The sequence below is a fragment of the Galeopterus variegatus genome, unplaced genomic scaffold (assembly GCF_000696425.1).
Source record: "Galeopterus variegatus unplaced genomic scaffold, G_variegatus-3.0.2 Scaffold380, whole genome shotgun sequence".
NCBI lineage: Eukaryota > Metazoa > Chordata > Mammalia > Dermoptera > Cynocephalidae > Galeopterus > Galeopterus variegatus.
This window is the reverse complement of record NW_007726491.1, coordinates 94,777-116,342: the sequence shown is the minus strand read 5'-3', so window position 1 is coordinate 116,342 and position 21,566 is coordinate 94,777. Positions and strand designations below refer to the sequence as shown.

The 21,566-nt window shown below is 34.5% G+C and overlaps 1 protein-coding gene across 2 annotated transcripts in view; it reads left to right on the top strand.

The window, feature by feature from the left end:
- ACAP2 (ArfGAP with coiled-coil, ankyrin repeat and PH domains 2) overlaps positions 1–21,566 on the top strand; it is a 139,975-nt gene that overhangs the window by 77,560 nt on the left and 40,849 nt on the right. For both annotated transcript variants that reach the window (XM_008568140.1, XM_008568137.1), the window contains exons 6-10: positions 1,226–1,409; positions 5,594–5,638; positions 9,620–9,715; positions 14,340–14,414; positions 19,954–20,066. In XM_008568140.1, coding sequence (XP_008566362.1) covers positions 1,226–1,409; positions 5,594–5,638; positions 9,620–9,715; positions 14,340–14,414; positions 19,954–20,066 — 513 coding nt within the window. The remainder of the gene's footprint in view (positions 1–1,225; positions 1,410–5,593; positions 5,639–9,619; positions 9,716–14,339; positions 14,415–19,953; positions 20,067–21,566) is intronic.

Genomic DNA, 21,566 nt, shown 5'->3' with positions numbered 1-21,566 from the left:
AGCTGCAAAAAAAAAAGAAAAAAAATTATTTGTCTTCAAGTTATTTTAAGTTATTTTGCCTAATTTCCTAGCAGAAGAAGTAAAAGCAAAGGGATGTTGTGTGACTCACCTAAGATCTTTACTCAATCAGATTCATTTTAGACTATGGAAGTGGTTTCAGATTTTCAGACTATTGAAAGGGAGGGGTACTGTTACCCTTTGCTGGTACAACAATTCTTTTAGAATATGTGTGTATGTGGTGTAAGACTTATTATATTCGTGCCCTTTGACCCAGTAATTCCCATCAATGAGAAATGAATATTGTTTCTTAAAATGTGATCTGTAGATCACCCATAGCAATAAAATCAAGGTTGTGTCTTAAAAAAGCCTAGATTTCTAGGATTTATCCCAAAGACTAATGAATTGTATTCTCTGGGAAAGGACCTTGGAATTTGCATTTTTTTCCCCTTTTTGTCTTTTTTCGTGACCGATAACGGGATCGCAACCCTTGGTGTCGCGCCCGTACTGCAACCGGCAACGGGATTGCAACCCTCGGTGTCGTGCCCGCACCGCGCTCAACCAGTGAGTGGACCGGTCTCCATATAGGATCCGAACCCTCGGCGGGAGCGCCGCTGCACTCCCAAGCGCCACACTCTACGAGTGCGCCACCGGGCCGGCCCGGAATTTGCATTTTTTAACAAGTGCCCTATGGTGGTTCTTATGTATATTACTGTTTAAAAAAAATTAACTTTGCCTTTTATGTTTCTGTAATGTTAATTTAGTAATTTGTTTTTACATCAAGTAAGATTAAAATAATGAGGGCTGGCCCGGTGGCGCACTGGAGAGTGCGCCGCTTGAGAGTGCGGCGGCGCTCCCGCCGAGGGTTCGGATCCCATGTGGCGACTGGTTCCCACTCACTGGTTGAGCGCGGTGCGGGCGCAACACCGAGGGTTGCGATCCCGTTGCCGGTCCCCGGTACGGGTGCGACACCGAGGGTTGCGATCCCGTTACCGGTCAGTAAAAAAGACAAAAAAGGAAAAAAAAAATAATGAAATGTTAGCTGGCCTTTAGTAGGATTTATATATAATTGAGAAGCAACATATAGTTCAGTTGGAAGAGCTAGTGAATGACAGTGCACAGTGAAACAAGTAAATGGAGGAATATAAGAATTACATTCTAAATGTTATTTTGATAAAATTTTTAATCAAGAATGTTTTACGAAAATTTCATTGTTTTTATTTTTTAGAGATCTTAGGAAATTCAAAGATGCCAAGAAGCAATTTGAAAAAGTCAGTGAAGAAAAAGAAAATGCATTAGTAAAAAATGCCCAAGTTCAAAGAAACAAACAGCACGAAGTTGAAGAAGCCACAAACATTCTGACAGCAACAAGAAAATGTTTTCGACACATAGCGCTTGACTATGTACTTCAGGTATATATTTTATTACATGTTTTCAAATAGTGCTTATCAAACAGGCTGTTACTTTTTTTTTGGTGTCTGTCTGGTATGGGGGTCCAAACCCTTGATCTTGGTGTTACACCATCATGCTCTAACCAACTGAGCTAATCAGCTAGCCGTGGTTATTACTTTTGAGTGATTGCACTAAAGAGAATTAATAATTTTATTTTCTTTGAGTTTAAAAATAAAACATGATCTTTTCTGGAAAATTTTTACCTGTTTGTATATCTTTTTGTGTATGTACATACACGTTTGTGGATGTGCATACGTTTGGTTCTGATTTCTTCCTCTTCTCAGTTAACATTGTAATTTCCCCCATTTTTAAATGTTTTAAAAATAATTTTTAATTGCTATATTTTATTCTGTGGATTTTCTGTGTTAATTTAATTAGTATTTGATTATCAGATATTTATGGTGTTGCCATAAACTACTGGCAGTAGTAAAAATATAATTTTCAATAATGGTAAGTGATAATAACATCTTTATATATAAACCCTTTGCCACATTTCTGATTATTTCTTTAAATTAGATTCTTAGAAATATGGCTCACCATACTGCCAAATGAAAAATAGATCTAGAGATTGTGTTTTCATATTTTTGTATTAGGTGTTGCTTTTAAAAACTGGAGATCTGTAATTGATAAGTTGCTTGGTGATCTTCTGGTCCTGTGTGTAATTGAAACTAACTTGAATGTGATAGATAGATTCCAGAGGAATTTGAGATACATGAAAAATGGAGGTATAATATATTTTTTCACATGCACATTATGTGTTCCTATGCATCATTGAGTTTGAAGCTTAAAAGCTTTAAGGCTTAGGGATTTATCTTGTCTAAATCTCCTTTCACAAAACAGCAGTGATGTCCTCAGAGACTGTTGACTTTATGATGATTAGAGTATTTCTTTTAAAAAAATGCATAGATAATCTCATGGTGAGTTAGTGATTAAAAACTACTCAGGTAACATTGCAAAACGGTGGAAAATGAATTTTGGACTGCATGATAGGTTAGCTTAGTTGGTTAGACAGTGGTGCTTATAACACCAAGATCCTAAACTGGCCAGCTGCCAAAAAAAAAAAAGAAGAAGAAAAAAAGAAAAGAAACTTTAAGATTTTTTCTAAGTTTCTGTTCAGTAAGTGAGAAATTTAATTTTATAAATTGAAGTAGACTCCATTTAGGGATAAAAGGCTTCTATAATGGAGTCGTCTGTATTTCCTATGTCCTGTTACTTACTTTACATGCATATCACTTCATGCTGTGGTGTAAGTACTCAACCTTCCTAACCCATTCCCACTAAAATGGCTCATGCAAAGGTCTTTCTTATTCATTAGACATATTTTAGTTGTTAACCAAATTGACTATTCTGTTTCACCAAAATGGTAGACTACACTCTCCTTCTTGATTCCTACTTTTGTCTCGATTTATCTGAAATCACTTTTACATCCTCCTCCTAACTTCTATTTCTTTCCAATTTCTGCCTTGGGCTTCTCTCCTTTGTCTGCCTGTTCAGTCTCCTTTTTAGGGTTTCATCTTTGGTTCTGTTCTTTTCTTACTTTATATTCTCTGACAATCTCATCATGCCCCTTGCTTGAATTGCCACCTATATATAGATGACAAAGTCTACTTTTCACAGGTACCTTATTTTCATTGTGTCTAAAACTGGAATCTGTCACATCACAGAAAGGCTCCTCTTTCTCTTTTGCCCTTATCTAACTGAAAGGCGTCACACCCTCTTACTCTTGCAGAAACCCCAAATGGGAGAATTATATCAGGTATTCTCCTCATTCTAAGCTACTATATGTTGTTACTAAAATGTCTTGAAAATTCCTTCTATGTGCCTCTTAACTATTTTATTTCCTCACCCTTGCTACAGCCCTAATCCAGTCTTACTCTTTCTTGTCTAGAGTGTTAAGATATTCTCATAAAATTGGTCTTTTTTGCATTGCTTTTACCTGCCCCACTATCAAATCATTCTCTGTTCTGTGGTCAGGGTTACTCAGACTTCTTCAGGCAGAATTAATCATTTTTGCCTCTGCCTTCTCTGTGTTGCCATATTTTCACACATATTGTAGTTAGACCACTTGTCACATTTATTGTAAATATTTATTAATATGTCTTTTCTATTCCTAGATTGTATCCCTAGCCTCTAGTCCAGTGGTTGGAAAATAGATAGGTAACAAATGTTTTTTTGAAAGAGTGAGTGGCTTAATGTTATAAATTTTATATGGGGGTGGGAGGGTGTTAGCCTCCATTTCCTTTGGTGTCTATTCAGCAGTTCTAAGTTAGGCTCCACCCCCCTCCCACCAAATCACTATTAATTTGTTTGATTTTTCTGATGAGAACTGTTATATCATTTTATTTTATGGGCAACATGTCTATTTTAGAGAATAGTAAGTAACAAATATCCAAGTATATAAAGTTTGCTATGCTTTAGCATCTCTAAATATCCGAATTTACTTTTTTAACCCAAGAATGTAAATGGTGATTTTTTATTGCTAAATAGAAAAAAAGACAGAGGCACTTTTAGCATTTTTCAGTTCGAATAGTAGGCTATTTGCAGCCTCTACTTTTGCTTAGAACATTTGAAAGTTAATATTTTAGTTTTCAAAACCGAGCAGGCTTTGAAACCGGCATGTAGTAAAAACTAGTGCTTAGTTAAGCAAAGTTACTTAGATTTTTTGTTTGTTTTTGTTTTCTAGTTAGTGCTTTAAAATTATCTGATAAAATAGGCATAGAATTCTGTGGGAAAGACACATTAAAAAGATATTCTGTAATCTTTTGACAGTATTAACAAAGAGTGAGTAATTCTTTTGGATAAGAAGCATTTTACTTTATTAAACTTTTTATTTTATTAAGCTGATATATAACAACAGACAAAAATAAAATGTTTGTTACGAATTTCTAGAGTTAGGAGAGATCTCATGAAAGGCAAATCTCTTAATTTACTGATCTTTTCATAAATTTAGTCTATACTTACTTAAGATCTATTAACTTATTTAACAAATATATATTAAGTGCTTACTATGTGCTGCTCATGAGCTAGAGCTGGGAATAAGGCAAAGATCCTGATCTCATAGAACTTACACTTTAGCTAGGAAAAAGGCACTAATAAGTAAGTAAAAATAAAGTAGTTATAAATACTATGAGCAAAATAAATAGGGCTGATGTATTAGACAGTGTGTAAGGGGCTACTTTAGACCTTTGTATTAGACAGTGTGTAAGGGGCTACCTTAGAAGTGTTTAAGGGCTGGCCCGTGGCTCACTGAGGAGAGTGTGGTGCTGAGAACACCAAAGCCCTGGGTTCTGATCCTATATAGGGATGGCGGGTTTGCTCACTGGTTGAGTGTGGTGCTGACAACACCAAATCAAGGGTTAAGATCACCTTACCGGTCATCTTTAAAAAAAAAAAAAAAGGTGATGTTTAAGTTGAGACCTGATTTGGTAAGAGATAGCCTCGTACCCATCTAGGCAGACCATAATGACATGTAGACAGAACAGCTAGTACAGAGGCATAGAGGTGGGAGCAGTCTTTGGCTGTGGCTGGAGCACAGAAAAGGGAGAAATACTAGAAAATTAGGTCATAGAGGCAGACAGGGGCCGCATCACAATGGGCCTTGCCAGCTACCATAGGAAGTAGGAGGGTTTTCAGCTAGAGGTAACATGATCTTATTTATGTTGTATAAAGATCACTCTGGTTGCTGTGTGGAGAGTAGATTATAGGGAGTCAAGAGTGGAAACAGAGAGACTAGTTCATAGACTATTGTAACAGCCCAGAAAACAATGATAGCAGTAATGGTAAAGCAATGATAATTTGCATTAAGGATGTATGTTGAACCTTGATGAGCAACAATTAGATAAGGAGGGTGGGGGAAAGTTGGAATTCTCAGAAGTTAGAATGTCAAAACAGTTCTGTCACTACAATATTATAATTTAAATGACCAATTTTTCTTTGAGCAAGAATGGATAAGAATTTTGTTGGCTGGTTTGTCTTAACTTTTTGCAAAAAGAGGGTTGTCAGATGAAAAAACTTGAACTTTGTTTTTATTTGCTTTTTGGAAAAGTTTTAAGCCATGAAAATAAGCAAGCTTAACAATATTGTGTTATACGTTAGTTTTTATAAAATGATGCATGTGTAATTAACCAAGTGTATTTTCCCTCAGATTAATGTTCTTCAATCAAAAAGGAGATCAGAAATCCTAAAATCAGTAAGCCCATTTATTGAAATGATGTTTTAAATATTTTAATATGAAACCAAGTGTACACGTTTAAATGTTTGACGCGGCATCTGGTATGTACATTCCAGGTTCATAATTGCTTTTACTTCTTTTTGATTTTTATTTGTATTTCTTTTTTAAAAAAATTTTTATTGAATCATAATTGATTATACATAGTTTTGGGGTTCAGTGTTGACATATGTTGATCAAATCAATATTACTAATATATGTATTGTTATAAATTGTACTTATTCTTTATGCTCCTTGTCTAATCTCTCCCCATCCTCCTCCCCCTCCGCACTCCCACCACTGATAACCCTAGATTTCTTCTCTCCCTCTGAAAGAGTAATGGTTACTCTGTTGATTTGTTGCCTAGATTATCTGACCAATGCTGAGAGGTGTGTTCAGGTCCCCCAGTAGTATCATAGAGCAGATGCTTCTTCTGTCACTCTGGAATGGGCTTTGTAGAGAGAAACATCCTCTTCCTTTCTTTGGTCTCTGCTGGTGGCTCTCCTTGTGTCAATGCACTCCAGTGGCTGGTGGACCATCTGCATGGTGGTTGTGATGTCTAGCTACTTTTGCGGCAGTTATGGTTACTGTGGTGGCTGTGGTGGGCCACCCACATGGAGGTGATATTTTTGGCATGTTCCTTGGCACAGGCAGTGTGCCTGGTTGTGGGAGATTCGTTTTGAAATTTAGATTTTGGTTTTTTTTTTTGTCTTTTTCGTGACCGGTAAGGGGATCGCAGCCCTTAGTATGGTGTCGCCCACACTGCGCTCAGCCAGTGAGTGCACCGGTCCTTCCTATATAGGATCTGAACCTGCGGCGGGAGCGTCGCGGTGCTCTCAGCGCCGCACTCTCCCGAGTGCGCCACAGGCTTGGCCCGAAATTTAGATTTTGAATTTACTCTCAGTGGTATTTGCTTTTAAAATTTTTCTGCCCAACCTCTTTCAAGGTATTTACATTTTTCTCTATAATTTTATGTGTTATCTAGACTTTTAAAATATTTGAGATCAAGGACTTACATCATTTGGAGAATTTTCCCATTAGGGTTGATGATGTGTCAGCATTTTGGTTTGTTCTTTGGTGTGCAGTTACAAAATCAGTGGGGTGAAATTTGAGGATCTTCCTTTTTTTTTTTTTTTTTTTTTTTTAAGTGCTGGCTGGTATAGGGATCCAAACCTGTGACCTTGGTGGTACCAGCACCATATTCTTCAAAGTGATCTAACCAGCCAGCCCAAGGATTACGTTTTTTTTTTTTTCCTGAGCCTCTTCACCTATAATGACAGTGACTTTTTGCTTTTTTTTTTTTTTTTTTTGGTCTTTAACAAGAAAGCAGGTAGGAGATGGTGTGGTATGGCATCACACTCTTTCTTATTTTGAGAACCTTGAAATAATTCCTCCTCTCTGAATTTATTTACTGAAGTAATTTTTCCCCCCTGAGACAATAGTTCAATTAATTTAGATCTTGTCCCCACCTAGCTTTTTCCTAAATTTTATGTTTATATTCATGTTATATCTTATCAGGTAAGTACATTGTACTTCCTGTTTTTTAAAAGATACTGTTTATCCCTACCTCATTTTACAGACTAATGGTAATGTGTGTGAATTGTAGAAAATTGGAAAATGTATGAAAAAAAAATAAAAACTATAAATTCTACTACCAAGGGAGAACCACTGTTAATATCTTGGCATATATCTCCATCTTTTTTCTCTGTGTGTGTGTGTGTGTGTGTGTGTGTGTGTGTGTATGTGAACATGAATATGTGCCTTTTAAAATTGCATTTAATTTTTTCAAACAAAATTGGAATAATTCCTACATTATAGGAATAATGTAGGAATAATAATTCAGGAGTAATAATTCCAGGGATAATAATGCCTGGGATTCTTACAAGAGTCATTACAGGAATAATAATTCCTGTTTCATAACATTTTTTTTTTAACTAATACACTTCCAAATCATATGTCGCTAAATATTCTTTATTTAACGATGGCTTTTGTGGCTACATAGAATGCTACCACATGAATAGACTAGGGGTGGACAAACTTTTGTAAAGGGCCAGGTAATAAATATATGGTAGGTTTTAGGTTTTTCAGACTGTGGTCTCTGTTACAGTTACTCAACTGTGCCCTGGTAATGAGAAAGCAGCCATAGACAATACGTAAATGAATGGTCATGGTTGTGTTCTAATAAAACTTTATTTATGGACACAGAAATTTGAATTTCATATAATTTTCATGTGTCATGAAATTCATGTGTCTTCTTTTCATTTTCTTTCAGCCATTTAAAAATACAAAAGCCATTCTTAGCTCATGAGCCATCCAAAAACAGTTGGTGGGGCTAGATATAGTTTGCAGGTTATAGTTTGCTGACCTTGAATATACCATAAATTAACTTCACCCATTAGTGGATATTTAAGTAATTTTTGTGTTTTTGACATTGAAACATAGTATTGTAGTGATTATTATAGTGAATAATCTGATTTTTTTCCTTAGGATAGATTTATAGATGAGGAATTACTTCAAAGGGTTTAAACATTTAAGGCTTTTGGCAAATATTGTCAAATTTCAAGTGTTATACAATATTTCCACTAATTGTGTGTGAGTGAACATTTCTCCACGTTTTATCAGCACTGAGTATGACAATTTCCCCTCCTTCCCCCCAGCTTGATAGGGAAAAAAAGTGATCTCATTATTCAATTTTGCATTTCCTTAATACAAATGAGTTTGAACATTTTTTCCATATTTTTTTTTTTTGCCACTCGTATGCCCTATTTATGCATTTTGTCTGTTTCTCTGTTGGAGTGTGGACTGTTTATTGTTTTCATATTGATCTGTAACATTTCTTACATATTGAGACTGTTAACCTTTTGTCATGTGTGTTTTCCTAGTTTATAATTTCCTTTACTATGCCTATTGTGTGTTTTGATGCATGCATATTTTACATTTATTTTTATGTAGTTCTAGCGGTTAATCTTATCTCCCACCTCCCCCCACTTTTTATGCAATTTAATGATTTTTATTATATTCACAAAGTTGTGCAGCCATCACCATTATCTCATTCCAGAATAACTTTCCTTTTGTGAGTTTTGTCTTTTTGTCTTTGTGTTTTATTTAATTGGTTCTTCTCTTGGAAAAAAATTTTTTTGGGAGGATTCTTGAGTATTAAGGACCTTATGACTTATTTCAGATTTCAGAGAAACAGATGCCACTTCTTGCTAAATATAGCATGGGCATTTAGAAGATTATTTCCATATTATACATTAATTATATAATTCCTCCCTCTGTAAAAACTGAATTAATAAAAACGAGTGATTTTTCTCTCATGAATAGGTAAAATATAGGAGAACTTGGAAAAATCTCAATCCTGTTAATGTTGTTTTTTGGATTTGTGGAATGAATATAAAGAAATATCCATATTGGTAGAGTCTGTTGACTCATTTTGTTTTGTTATCTTGAGAAAAGAAGTGAGCATTCCCCCACTTCCGGTTGTGTTTGGTGATCTAGTAGGCTGTAAAGTGTTTGTGGTTGTTTTGTTTTGAGAGCTTTATATTTCCCCTTATCTTTTTTATGTTTTATTTGCAACTTAAGGCTTGCCAGTGAGTTTGGTTGAAAGAACACAGATATTTTATAATGTACCTAGGAAGATAGGGAAGCTATTGAAAATTTTATTATTTGAATCAACTATGTGAATTTTGATCATTTAGATATAGTCTAAATGACTAAAAGTTTGGGCATTGTTAACAATGTAAACCACTGGGAAATTTCTTTTAAATAACATTTATTCTCATATTTGCAAATATTTCTGAAATACTCTTAAGAAAAATGACTCAGTTTAATTTTAAATAGGATTGACATTTTGGGCTCTTGTCAAATAATTCTTAAACATTGAATGGGATTAGGATTAAAAAACAATTCAGAATATTTATCTAGGAATGGATTTTAAAATGGTAATATTTTCTCCTCTACTAGATGTTATCCTTTATGTATGCTCATTTGGCCTTCTTTCATCAAGGATATGATCTGTTTAGTGAACTTGGGCCCTACATGAAGGATCTTGGAGCACAGGTAATGTTGGACTGTGTTTCTTGATTCTGATTCTGTATTACATACTGAAATTTGTATTTTTAAAGAAATTTATCATTTTGGGAGACTTTTTCATTTACTTAATGAAGAAGTTTGATGCTACAGCAGATTTATGTGGGCAAAATGTATAATGAAAAATGAAATTAAGGGTAAAAATAACCTTATGTTATGAATTGTAAATGTGGTTACTGAAAAGGAGAATTTAAAAATAAGGTGTCTTGTTTATAGTATACATAGCTATCTTTGTTTTTAAATTTCTTACATTTGGATAATTGAGTTGCTGTCCTAATTTGCTTTTCATTTGAGCTATAGCTCTTTTTTTTATTTTTTAAAAATTATATTTTGCTATTTGAGTAATAGAATTTTAAAATCTTAAGTTTGTAGAGCTCCTGGGAACTTTTTCGCTTCACACAGACACATGTGGGGTATCTATGTGTGTGTGTGTGTAAGAATTATAAATAAGAATTTTGTATGTATAGAAATTTTATTATGTTCAAATTATTTTTTATATCTGATTAGAACTTTGTATTATATTTTTTCTGGGGGACATTGTTTTTTATTGATCGATGAGCTTTCTTGATTTAACAGTGTCAAATTTTAGGTGATTCTCTTTCCCAAGATGGTTCAGTTTACTTTCTGAGGAAAGGGATTAAGGATGAAAAATAGTCTAGGGAAATGGGAAAAAGGTAAGAGTGGAATAGGAATTACATTTACTGACCAAAATATATGGGATGTGTGTATGTGTGTGTGTGTGCGTGTGTGTGTTGAGATGGTGTGGAGGAAGGATGGTGCATATGCAATGAATTACACATATTCTGTTTTCTGCCTTTACATATCTAAATCTATTGGAAGAAACCAACAAGTCACCAGACTATTAATCTCTGTGCTAAATACCTGTCTGTGTATATCAGTTGGGATTAGGTTTGCTTTCAATACTAGAAGTAAAAATCTCATAGCTTTAAAGGATTTTATTTCTCCTATATAAGGTCAAAGGCATGGTATGGTGGCCACTTGATAAGAAGGGATCCAGGCTTATTATATCTTTTGATTCTACCTTATGGTTCAAAGTACCTAATCAAACTCTCTCCATCATGCCCAAATTCCAGCTAATAGGAAGGGGGAAAAGGGAAAGAAAGACACATTCCTGTCTTTAAGAACATTTCTTGGAAATTGTATATGTCACTTCTACAAACATACCAATGGCCAGTGCTTAGTCACAAGGTCACACTAGCTGCAAGCTGCAAGGAAACCTGGGAAATAAAACCTTAATGCCAGGTATCCATGTGAATTGCTAGAATTTGGGGGTCAAAGAGGAAGGAGAAAATAGATGTTGGTGGACAGCTATCCTATTTTACCACATGGGGAGGATCATGGTGTTTGTTGTAGGAGTGTATAAATAGGACATCTAACCCAGACTTGGGGGGAAGGCACGACCTTCCTTGGTTCTAGGCATCAAACATTAGATTGCACTCTTGTTTTATATTAAGTATAACTTATAAAAATGATATGAGTTGAATCACAGTTGACTAGTTGAAATAACTATGTTTTTAGACATCTATTAATATAAGTTTTGTGGGGTTTTTTCCTTCCAAATCTTGAATAAATTTGCAGGCCCTTGGAAAGTATCTAAGCCCCAGTGCCTATAGTGCCTAGTAGATAATATAGTCTAGTTGGAAGTGGGTGGTTAGGATTTTTTTTTTAGTAATTCAGTTAGGAGATAATGGCATCAGAAACTAGAGTCATGGCACTAGAGATAAAGACAGATCTGAGGGCTATTTAAGATATAGCCAATTCAAGGGTGGAGAGACATGATGAGTTTAGGTTTAAATGTGTTAATTTTTGAGAATTGGTGTGTAAGTGGATACCTATATCTAGAGCTCAAGAGAGAGACATAGACTAAATGAGCCAATAGCATATAATTGCTAATTGCAACCACAAGAGTGGATGAATTGACCCAGGGAGAGTTAGCTATCTCAAAATCAGAGCTATTTTTTAAAAAATGTAAGAGGGCCGGCCTGTGGCTTACTTGGTAGAGTGTGGTGCTGATAACACCAAGGCCGTGGATTCGGATCCCTATATAGGGATGGCCGGTTAGCTCACTTGGGAGAGCCTGGAGCTGACAACACCAAGTCAAGGGTTAAGATCCCCTTACCAGTCATCTTAAAAAAAAAAAATGTATGTATCTCGACACTGTACTTAAAGATTTTGATTTTGTAAGTTAAGTTGAAGTTCACTAATACTGGGTAAAAAGGGAAGCTGGCTCAGAACAGGGACCCAAGAAGTACCAACTTTTAAGAGATGTTTAGTTAAGAAGAGCTGGGTTACGACATAGATGAGAAAGGGGCTAGAAAATGGAGAGACTGTGGTAAAACAGGCCAAGGAAAGAGTGTCTCAAAAGGAGGGAATGGTTACTGCAAAAGAGGGCTGAGTAAACCAAAAGAAGTAATTATTGGGTTTAGCTGCAAGAAGATTATTTGTTACCTCTGTGAGAGATGCTGTTTCCATGGAGTTGGGGGCCCAAACCACAGAAGCTAGATTACAGTGGGTAGATGAATATGAAATGGGCAAGTGGAGAACATGGTAAGTTTTAAAAGAAATTGTGTTATGAAGGAAAGAGAGAGAAGGTGGTAGCTGGAGAGGAATATGTTTTATTTAAGGTAGTATGATTTGCACAAATTTAAAAGCAGATGGGAGTGGGCCAGTTCCAGAGGGCGAAATTGAAAAGGAGGAAGAGAAGTGATGAATCTGAGGTGGTGGGAGTGGAAGGGATTCAGAGTACAAGGGGATCGGAGATACCTAGCTAGTTACAGCAGCCTATTAAAATTAGTAATGTCCAACACAAACATGGGACACATCCTGCTCTGCTGCAGACTCTCTTCTTGATGTAGTCCCCAGCATCTAGAAGACAGGATAGTACCAGTCTTCATCTTCCCAACTCATGCCTCTCCCACCCCTCACCATGTTGAAAGATTTTTTTTTTCTTTGTACTTCCTCCCCAACAGAGAGTGGAAATTTTCTCTCTTCCACAATAGCAGTGGGGGGGAGATGCAGCAGAGGAGTTTATCACCAATTTGACAACACTTGCACTGCAGTACTTGTGTAAAGTACATGCATACACACACACACACACACACACATATATATAAATATACATGTAATTTTGAATTTGGAAGCTGCCTTATACTGCACTTCAGTCTGAATGACTGATATTTATGTGCTATGCAGTTAGAGGCATAAAACCCATGGTGTAATGGTTATTCCACTCATTCTGCGTAAGCAACTTTTGAGAACATAAATTTTCCTAGTGTAACATGTATCAGCATTACTTATTAAATCAATGTCACTAAGGTATGTATGTGTTAGATCCCAAAAGTAGAGTAGTATAGTTGCCATCTATATCAAATACTTTATCATAGTGATAATTCTGTTTCAGTGTAGGTGTTTTTTTTATTCTTTATTACTGTTCAGTAATATTAAGATTTTGTTATCAGAATTATTTTCCTGTAGAAAAAACATTATCATTTGTGATAGAGGGTGAATAAAGAATCATGTAGTTTTTTAAGAAGTTGGTTTTTTTTTTTTTCGTTTTTTAGTTTTTAAAGGATATCACTTAAAATATTTGGACATTTAATACATATCTTTCTCCATATTCCTGCTTTTTACATTTTTATTTATTCATCTATTAGACATGCATTAATCAGTTGGCGGTTATGGGGGTTGAAAGTTAGAAAGACATACATCACAGTCTGGAGGATGAGATCCACATAATGGTGGATGTTATAACCTAATTGTTTTTATTCTAACATATAGGAGTTCAGGAAGACAGTGCATTTCTCATCACATATTATTGGAATTCAAATTTGTGATAGAAAAGAATATCATCTTTTCTGATACAAAGGAACAGGAAAGAAATGAGATTGTATGATTTCATTATTATTTTTGAGGTTTTAAAAATGAACCTTTAGAATTGGTGATTTTATACCTTGGTCTTATGAATAATTGCTCTTATTTTATTATTATTATTTTTAGATTTCTGTTTTATCTGGTGAATTATTTTTTCTGTCTTTTAGATTTGATTATAATATTAGGAAGCCAGCTTGAAAACATGAAGTATCTTGAGATATTGGAAGTATCTGTTAACAGTGAACTTGTGAGAGCTGGCTGGACTGGTTTAGCTGCACTTATCTTTTGCTATTTGGAAAAAAACCCCATCACTGTTTCTTTTTTATATCTTGGATTACATCTATAAGAATTTGCCAAGTGGGTTGGCAGTTAACTTACCTAGAGTCATTTTCCTTATTCAAGGACTGACCGTGTATCAGTGAGGTGCCCATGACAAGACCTCCTGTCACATATGCTTGACACCGTGACTGTTCTTGGAAATGTTTTCCCTAGAGGAAATATGGACTTTCTCAAAGAGGATTTGATACCAGAAAAAATGTAAACTTTAAAGTTTAGGCAAAATGTTTTTTAAAGTAAACCTGAATTGAGTAACCTATTACTATGTTTATCTGTGAAATGACCTGGAATATGGTTTGAAAAAGTAATCATACCTTTTTTTCTCTGATTTTTAAGTCTACAGTTTTTCTCTTTTTCCTCCTTATAGTTGGATCGACTGGTTGTGGATGCAGCAAAGGAGAAAAGAGAGATGGAGCAAAAACATTCCACCATTCAACAAAAGGTACCTGAGGGGAAATGTTGAAGGGGATTAATTCCCATTTTACCCAATTGTTTATTTGTTTAAGTAAGGTACCATTGTGTTGAAACAAATCCTTTGAGTTGCTTTAATAATTAAATCATGTAGATAAATTCATCCTCTTTTTGTGAAAAGTAAGATGTTTCTCAGATGTTAAGATCTGTTTTGTATATACTTTCAGATCAAAACATTTGAAAGCCATGCTCTTGAACCAGTTTATAAAAATCTTACCTCTTAGGGTCTTGTTTAAGTTAAAAGTGGCCTTTACTTAGAATTTAAAACACTATTCATAGTTTCATTCAGGATGCCCCCAGCCCCCCTGTGAGAGAGAGAAGGAGAGAGAGAGAGAGAAAGAGAGAGAGAGACAGACAACACCACCTTGGTAGCAATGTGTGTGTTTGGTCTTTCCACCTGTAGTCACTGTAAGGCAGCATTCTCCCTCTCCCACATGATGCTGAAACTTCACTTGCGTTGCTTGTTTAATTACTTAAGCCTCGCTGAACTAATTTTTGAAAAATATGTTTTTAAAAATGAAAATTCAGATATTAAACCTGTTTTTAATTTCTTCATGCCGAAAGAGTTGAGTGTGACATGCCTAAAACTCAACCTTACAATATTTTATCTTACATAATCAGTGATATTTTTTGTGTAGTAATCTGAAAATAAAAGGAGAGAGCTGGAGGTTGAATGCAATAATACAAGCATGTGACAGAGTGCATTCTGGCATTGCTTTAAGGAATCTTTTCTCTTAGTATTGATTAGTCAAATCAAGTTTTGTTATGGTTTACTTAGAATTTAAAATATCTGACCATAGGAGTTGTTAATGGAAAAAAACGAAAGCAAAATCTGTAAGAAAAGTAAGAAAAATTTAATTGGTGATGGATTATTAATGCTGAAAGAGAAACAGTATTTAAGAAAGGAAATATTTTCTACCAGACCGTCTTTAAGCTAGTTATTTCCTAGTTAGTGTCAAGTGAGACTAACTCCATATTTTTGCTTTGTTTGAAGTTAGATTAACTTTTGGTTGAGTAACTTTTTTTTTTAATTGACAAATAAAATTTGTATATATTTAGGGTGTATATGGTATTTTGATGGGTAACTAGTTTTAATGACATTACTATGAAAAGATTATTAAAAATTGGGACCCAAAACTATGCTGTCTACCCTAAGTGAATCATTGTGCCCTGTATGCATGTATTGAAATAACACACTGTACCCCACAAATTCCGACAAGTAAATGTTAAAATAAAAAGAGATCATGATATTTATAGAAATATATGAATATTTGCTTAAATTTTATTATTTCATAAATATTGTGCATCTTTTAATATCTTTTCCTATTATGTACACAGTTCAATGTTGTACTTAGGTCTAAAACAGGTAAATTATTAAATCTGAAATGAATTTATTTCATTTTACACAATACTTAACTTTTTTTTTTTAAAGAAAATAATGCTATTTTTGCTTATTATGAATACTCACCTTTTTTTCTACTGTTAAATGCTGACACAAGGCTGCACTACAGGTAAAAAAAAAAAAAAAAAAAAAAAAAAAATCCAGTCACCTAAAAATTAAGGGAAATGTGTCTAACGTAACTATTTAGATTTTTCAAGAATTGAAATCGATCAGTTGGAGAAACAGTGATGCTATGAACATTCATATACATGCCTTCAGAAATGTGTATACATTTCTGATGGATTTATACCTAGGAGTAAAATTGCTGGGTCAGAGGGTGTATATATGTTCAGCATTAGTTTTTTTTTTTTTCCTTTTTTTGTCTTTTTACGTGACCGGCAATGGATCGCAACCCTCAGTGTCGCGCCCGTACCGGACCGGGACCAGCAACGGGATCGCAACCCTCGGTGTTGCGCTCGCACCTCGCTCAGCCAGTGAGTGGCCGGTCTGTATGTGGGATCCGAACCCTCGGCGGGAGCGCCGCTGCGCTCTCAAGTGGCGCACTGTAGCAGTGCGCCACCAGGCCGGCCCCCAGCATTAGTTGATAATGCTAAATTGTTTTTTAAAATGTTATGCCATTCCCAGCAGGCAGCATTTGTGAGAGTACCCATTGTTTCTTGCGACCTCACTGTATTGTGAGTTTTACATTTTTGCCAATTTGGTGTGTAGATATTGACATCTTGTAGTTTTAATTTATACTTCTTTAGTGACTAATGAACACAAGTACCTTATTTTATATCTACTGGTTATTTAGGTGTCCTATTTATGAAAGTTTATTAACCTTTCTCCCATTTTTCCATCCAGTTACATGTTGGTCAAATTCTTTATATATTCTGGATATAAGGCCCTTTTTAGGATATATGTGTTTTAAATTTTCCTGTAGTTTATTTTATTAGTCTTATATTTGATGCTTTTTGTGTCTCATTCAGTAAATCATTTACAGCTCAAGATCATGAAAATATCCTCTGTATAGATTTGCTTTTCATGTTTAGATCTTTAATCCATCTGTATTGGGTTTTTGTGTGTGGTGTGAGGTAGAGATCTAATTTCCTTTTATTCTCCCATTGGTAGCTAGTTGATCCAGACCAGTTATTAAAAAGTTTGCTCTTTCCCCACTGCACTGTGTTGTATCTTGTGTTACACATCACATTTTCATATATGTGAAGCCGGTTTCAGGCTCTCTATTCTGTTCCATTGGGCTTTTTTGTCTTAATTGTGCCAGTTTATGCTGTCTTAATTGTTTTTAGCTTTGTAGTAAATCTTGATTATCTGATAAAGCAAAGCTCCCTACCTTCTCTTCTTCAAAAGTAAATTGCCTAGTTTTGCATTTTCATATAAATTTCAGGAGCAGCTTCTCAGGTTTCACACAAAGAGCTTTTGGGATTTTGATTGGGATTACATTAGGTCTATGAATCAATTTGGGAGGAAGTAACATATCTTTATAATATCTAATTCATGAACTTGGTACATTCTCCATTTATTTATGTTTTCTTTAATGATCTTCATAAAGTTTTATGGTTTTCTTTTATATCTTTTGTTAGATTTATTCCCAGACAGTTATATTAAAATGTAACATAAATGTTATCTTTTATTAAAGTTTTATTTTTCTCATTGTTTTCTTCTGTTACATTACAATAAAATTGATTTTTCTGTGTTGATTTTGTAACTGGTAATCTTGTTAAGCTCTCTTAATACTGATTTATCTCTGGATTCTTTTGGATGTTCTGTGTACAAAGTCTTATCATTCATAAATAATGATAGTTTGTTTTCCTTCCCAATTTAAAATTTTTTTGTGTGTTATCTTTCTGGCTAGGACCTCCATAATAATCTTGAATGGATGTGGTAATGATGGTCTTTCTTGTCTTACTTGCAGTTTCAAAGGGAAAGCTTCTATTAGATTCCATTCATTGACCAACCTTGGTTTTGCCTTCTATTCCCTGGGCCCCATACTTAAAGCTCAAGTCCTCCTGGTGGGCAAATGCCCTTCAGGTGAAAGCTGGATTTCTTGCTCAGCTTACCTCTTGGGCTTCCAATTTTCACTTAATGTTTTTTGCCTTTGTGTATTCCTTCCTAATTTGTTAGATCATCAACACGTTTAAAGAGATTCTTTTTTTTTTGGTCTTTTTTCGTGTCCGGCAACGGATCACAACCCTCAGTGTCGCGCCCGTACTGGACCGGGACCGGCAACGGGATCGCAACCCTCGGTGTTGCGCCCGCACCTCGCTCAGCCAGTGAGCGGGAACCGGTCTGTATGTGGGATCCGAACCCTCGGCAGGAGCGCCACCGCACTCCCAAGCGGTGCACTGTAGCAGTGCGCCACCGGGCCGGCCCAAGAGATTCTAACAGTATATATTTTATCCAACATTATTAGTTGTTAATGTTATGTTCTGTCATATTTTAGGTACTGTAAAATATTAATTGATATTAATAGTAATTAAATTGAAGACTTAATTTATCTCAAGAAATGTAGTTGAAAATTAGACAAAAACTGCACTTTCAAGGAAGTCTTACTTTATGTTTTAAGCAGCATCAAGGTTATTAAAAGACTGCAAATGTTACAAATGAAACCTTAGAATGTTACCAAAATCAATTGTGTGTGTTGCTCACTTAATCCTGAGTGCATGATTAAATAAATTATAGCCTCAAATAAATTTTAAATGAGGGAACTAAAGTTTGCCTGATTTTTTTTTCCCCTAAGAAAGAGTAGGAAGATATGTAGCAATTCGTTTAAGATTTTACTTCTTTTGATTATTTTGAATTATCATGTCTTTTTATGGTTAAAGTTTGAAAGGTATCAGTAGAAGTTTTTCTGTTTTTGTTTTAATTCTGAATTCAGTCCATTTCTTTTCCCCATCTTAGTAGACTCTTAGGTTTGGAAGGCCCTTAGGTGGTTCTCACCCTCCAATGTTGACAGACCCCCACATCTTAGCATTCTCACCAGATGGTCATCCAGCCTCTCCCAAAATGTTTTTTTTTTTTTGTCCTTTTTGAGACCGGCCGCACCGCGCTCAGCCACTGAGCGCACTGGCCATCCCTATATAGGATCCGAACCTGCAGCGGGAGCGCTGCTGCGCTCCCAGCGCCGCACTCTCCCGAGTGCACCATGGGCTCGGCCCTCCCAAAATATTTTGACAGGAATTTTACTATTCCCGAAGAGGGTGGTAATCTAATTTTAATCATTAGTCCAGGAGTAATTTTGAAAGGTGTGAGACTGATTTTTAGAGTTCTAAATTTGTTGTTAACACCAATCTTGCAGTTTTATTCAAAATTTTTGGAAGTTTGTTAAGAAATATTTTAAATATTGGATTTCTGATTTCCAAACTTCACGAAACCTTATAGGATAATTGGTAGTTTGAATTGCATTCAAGTGCATTCCTATCAAGAATGATAGGAAAAGACTATGAGTGATTCCATAGTCCTCACAAAAAAGGGAGCTCAACCTGCCCACTTCAAACTGTAGACTAAACTCCTTCTCCTTTACAAAACTAAATTTTATTTTAGGAAAAAAATGCCTTATGTCCTTTATCCTAATTCTGAACTTCTGAACTCCTATCTGATTCAAAAACTAGCATAGTAGTAAATATGTAAAAAAAATAGTCGTAGACCTAAATAATCCCAATGAAATATCATATGCCTTTTAAAACAATGAACACACATCACCATAAAATATTGGGATAAAACAATAACATTTTGAACATAACACCTTGTGTAATATTTAATTGTTCCCTTTGTCTATTTGTATACATATTATTTTATACTTTTAATCTTGGTGTATGTACGTTTTATATTGTTTTCTCTTTTACGGTATATTCTATATAATCATCTGTGTTTTTAAATCATCATTATGAAAAGTATTGCATAATAGTCAACTGAATTGAAATAACTTTAGTATGTTGAAGCATTCCTCTATTTTTGATCATTTAGAGCCCTCTCTCCCTTTCCTGTGACTGTTGTTGTAACTGTCTTAATACAAAGCTTTTTTTCATTTTGAACTCTTTCCCTAGGATAAATTTGTTGTCTAGGGAACTTAGTGAAGTCATATGAACTTTTTATGTGTTATTTTATTTAGGATTTCTCCAGTGATGATTCTAAGTTAGAATATAATGTAGATGCTGCAAATGGCATTGTAATGGAAGGATATCTGTTCAAACGAGCCAGCAATGCCTTCAAAACTTGGAACAGGTAATATATTTCAAATACTAGTTTTGATCTTTCCACATTCACAGTTTTCTGACTTTTCCTGTGATTTGGCAACTCTTTTCCTTCATAATTCTCTAAATTCTGTAAACTCCACAGAAAGTTTCCTGAACCTATTTATTCAATTAAAGATGCTGTTAGAAACAAGTGAAAAATGAAAACATTAATTCTAAATCCTAAAATTTAAGCAAGGTTTAAGTGAGGAAGCAAGGAGAATTTTTATAATGCTTGATCTATAGTGACGAGATCATTACAATAGATACATTTTGACCATGAGCTACCTTCCATATTTGTTATAAAGTAGATTTGATGACAAATTCTGTATTAAATGTAATGGATAAATAGGCCAAGTGAGCTTTTGTTTATTCTTTTGGTTCCTCTGCTATCTGATGTTTATGTACATTTTTACTTGGTGTTTCTTTATGAATTTTAAACTAGGTGATCCTGATCTTTTGATCTTTGCAGTAACTTTAATTAACTGAGAGTTTTAGGAAATGGGATATTTTTTATATGTGAAGTTGTGGCAACTGGTGCTTCTTTATTCTAAACTTGATGTTCACCAAAAACTGAAATTTTGCTAAACTAATTTCTACAAAATATAAATCCAGTAAATATCTATTAAGAGAATAAATGAATAAAATATTTTCTCATGTATTAATATAATAAAATGAAATAATTTTAGATATTAAAGCACCCAAAAAAAGATAGTCTCAGGATCATCCTTCTGAATAGCAGTCATTAATCTTCTATTCAAGGATGCCTCTCTTTTTGCCAAAAAAAAGGTAGAACAATTCTGTAATAATTTAGTGTTTGGGTTCTGGTTAATTGATTTACTATTATATTATTGGTTGAAATGTGTATATCTTATTGCTTGAACAGGCTATGAATTCACCTAATGATAGAGGAGGTTGTTTTTGTTTTTAAAAAAATGGAAACTAGCAAAATAAATAGAATTTTCTTGGTAAGTTTAATTTTGTATACATTTTTGTTAATTTAGATAGATATGTTTAATGCTTTCTGAAGTGAGTTTCTAATACACTTATTTTGATTTTTTGATGTTGAAGTTATATAGAAAAAACATTAACATTTTCAAATGTCAATGTTTTATTGAGCATTTTTCTAGCATTTGATATTGCCAAATGTCTAAACGGTACATGGTTTGTTTTATTTCAAATAGTTTTTCTTTCTTTACCTGAGAGTGAATATAAACTGGCAAGAATAATGATTATATTTGATATTAAGTCTCTTTGAGTTATAACTTTTAAAATAATACATGAAAATGGTAGGACCAACTAAAGTAATCTGGTTAGAAATATGTTTCTAACTAAAAGTGAAAATGAAAAATTAAAATTATGCTTTCTAAATTCTAAAAATTAGGACCATAATCTTTTAAGTCTTTTCTGGCAAATTTTTTTTTTTCCTTTTTGTCTTTTTCCGTGTCCGGCAACGGATCGCAACCCTCAGTGTCACCCCCGTACCGGACCG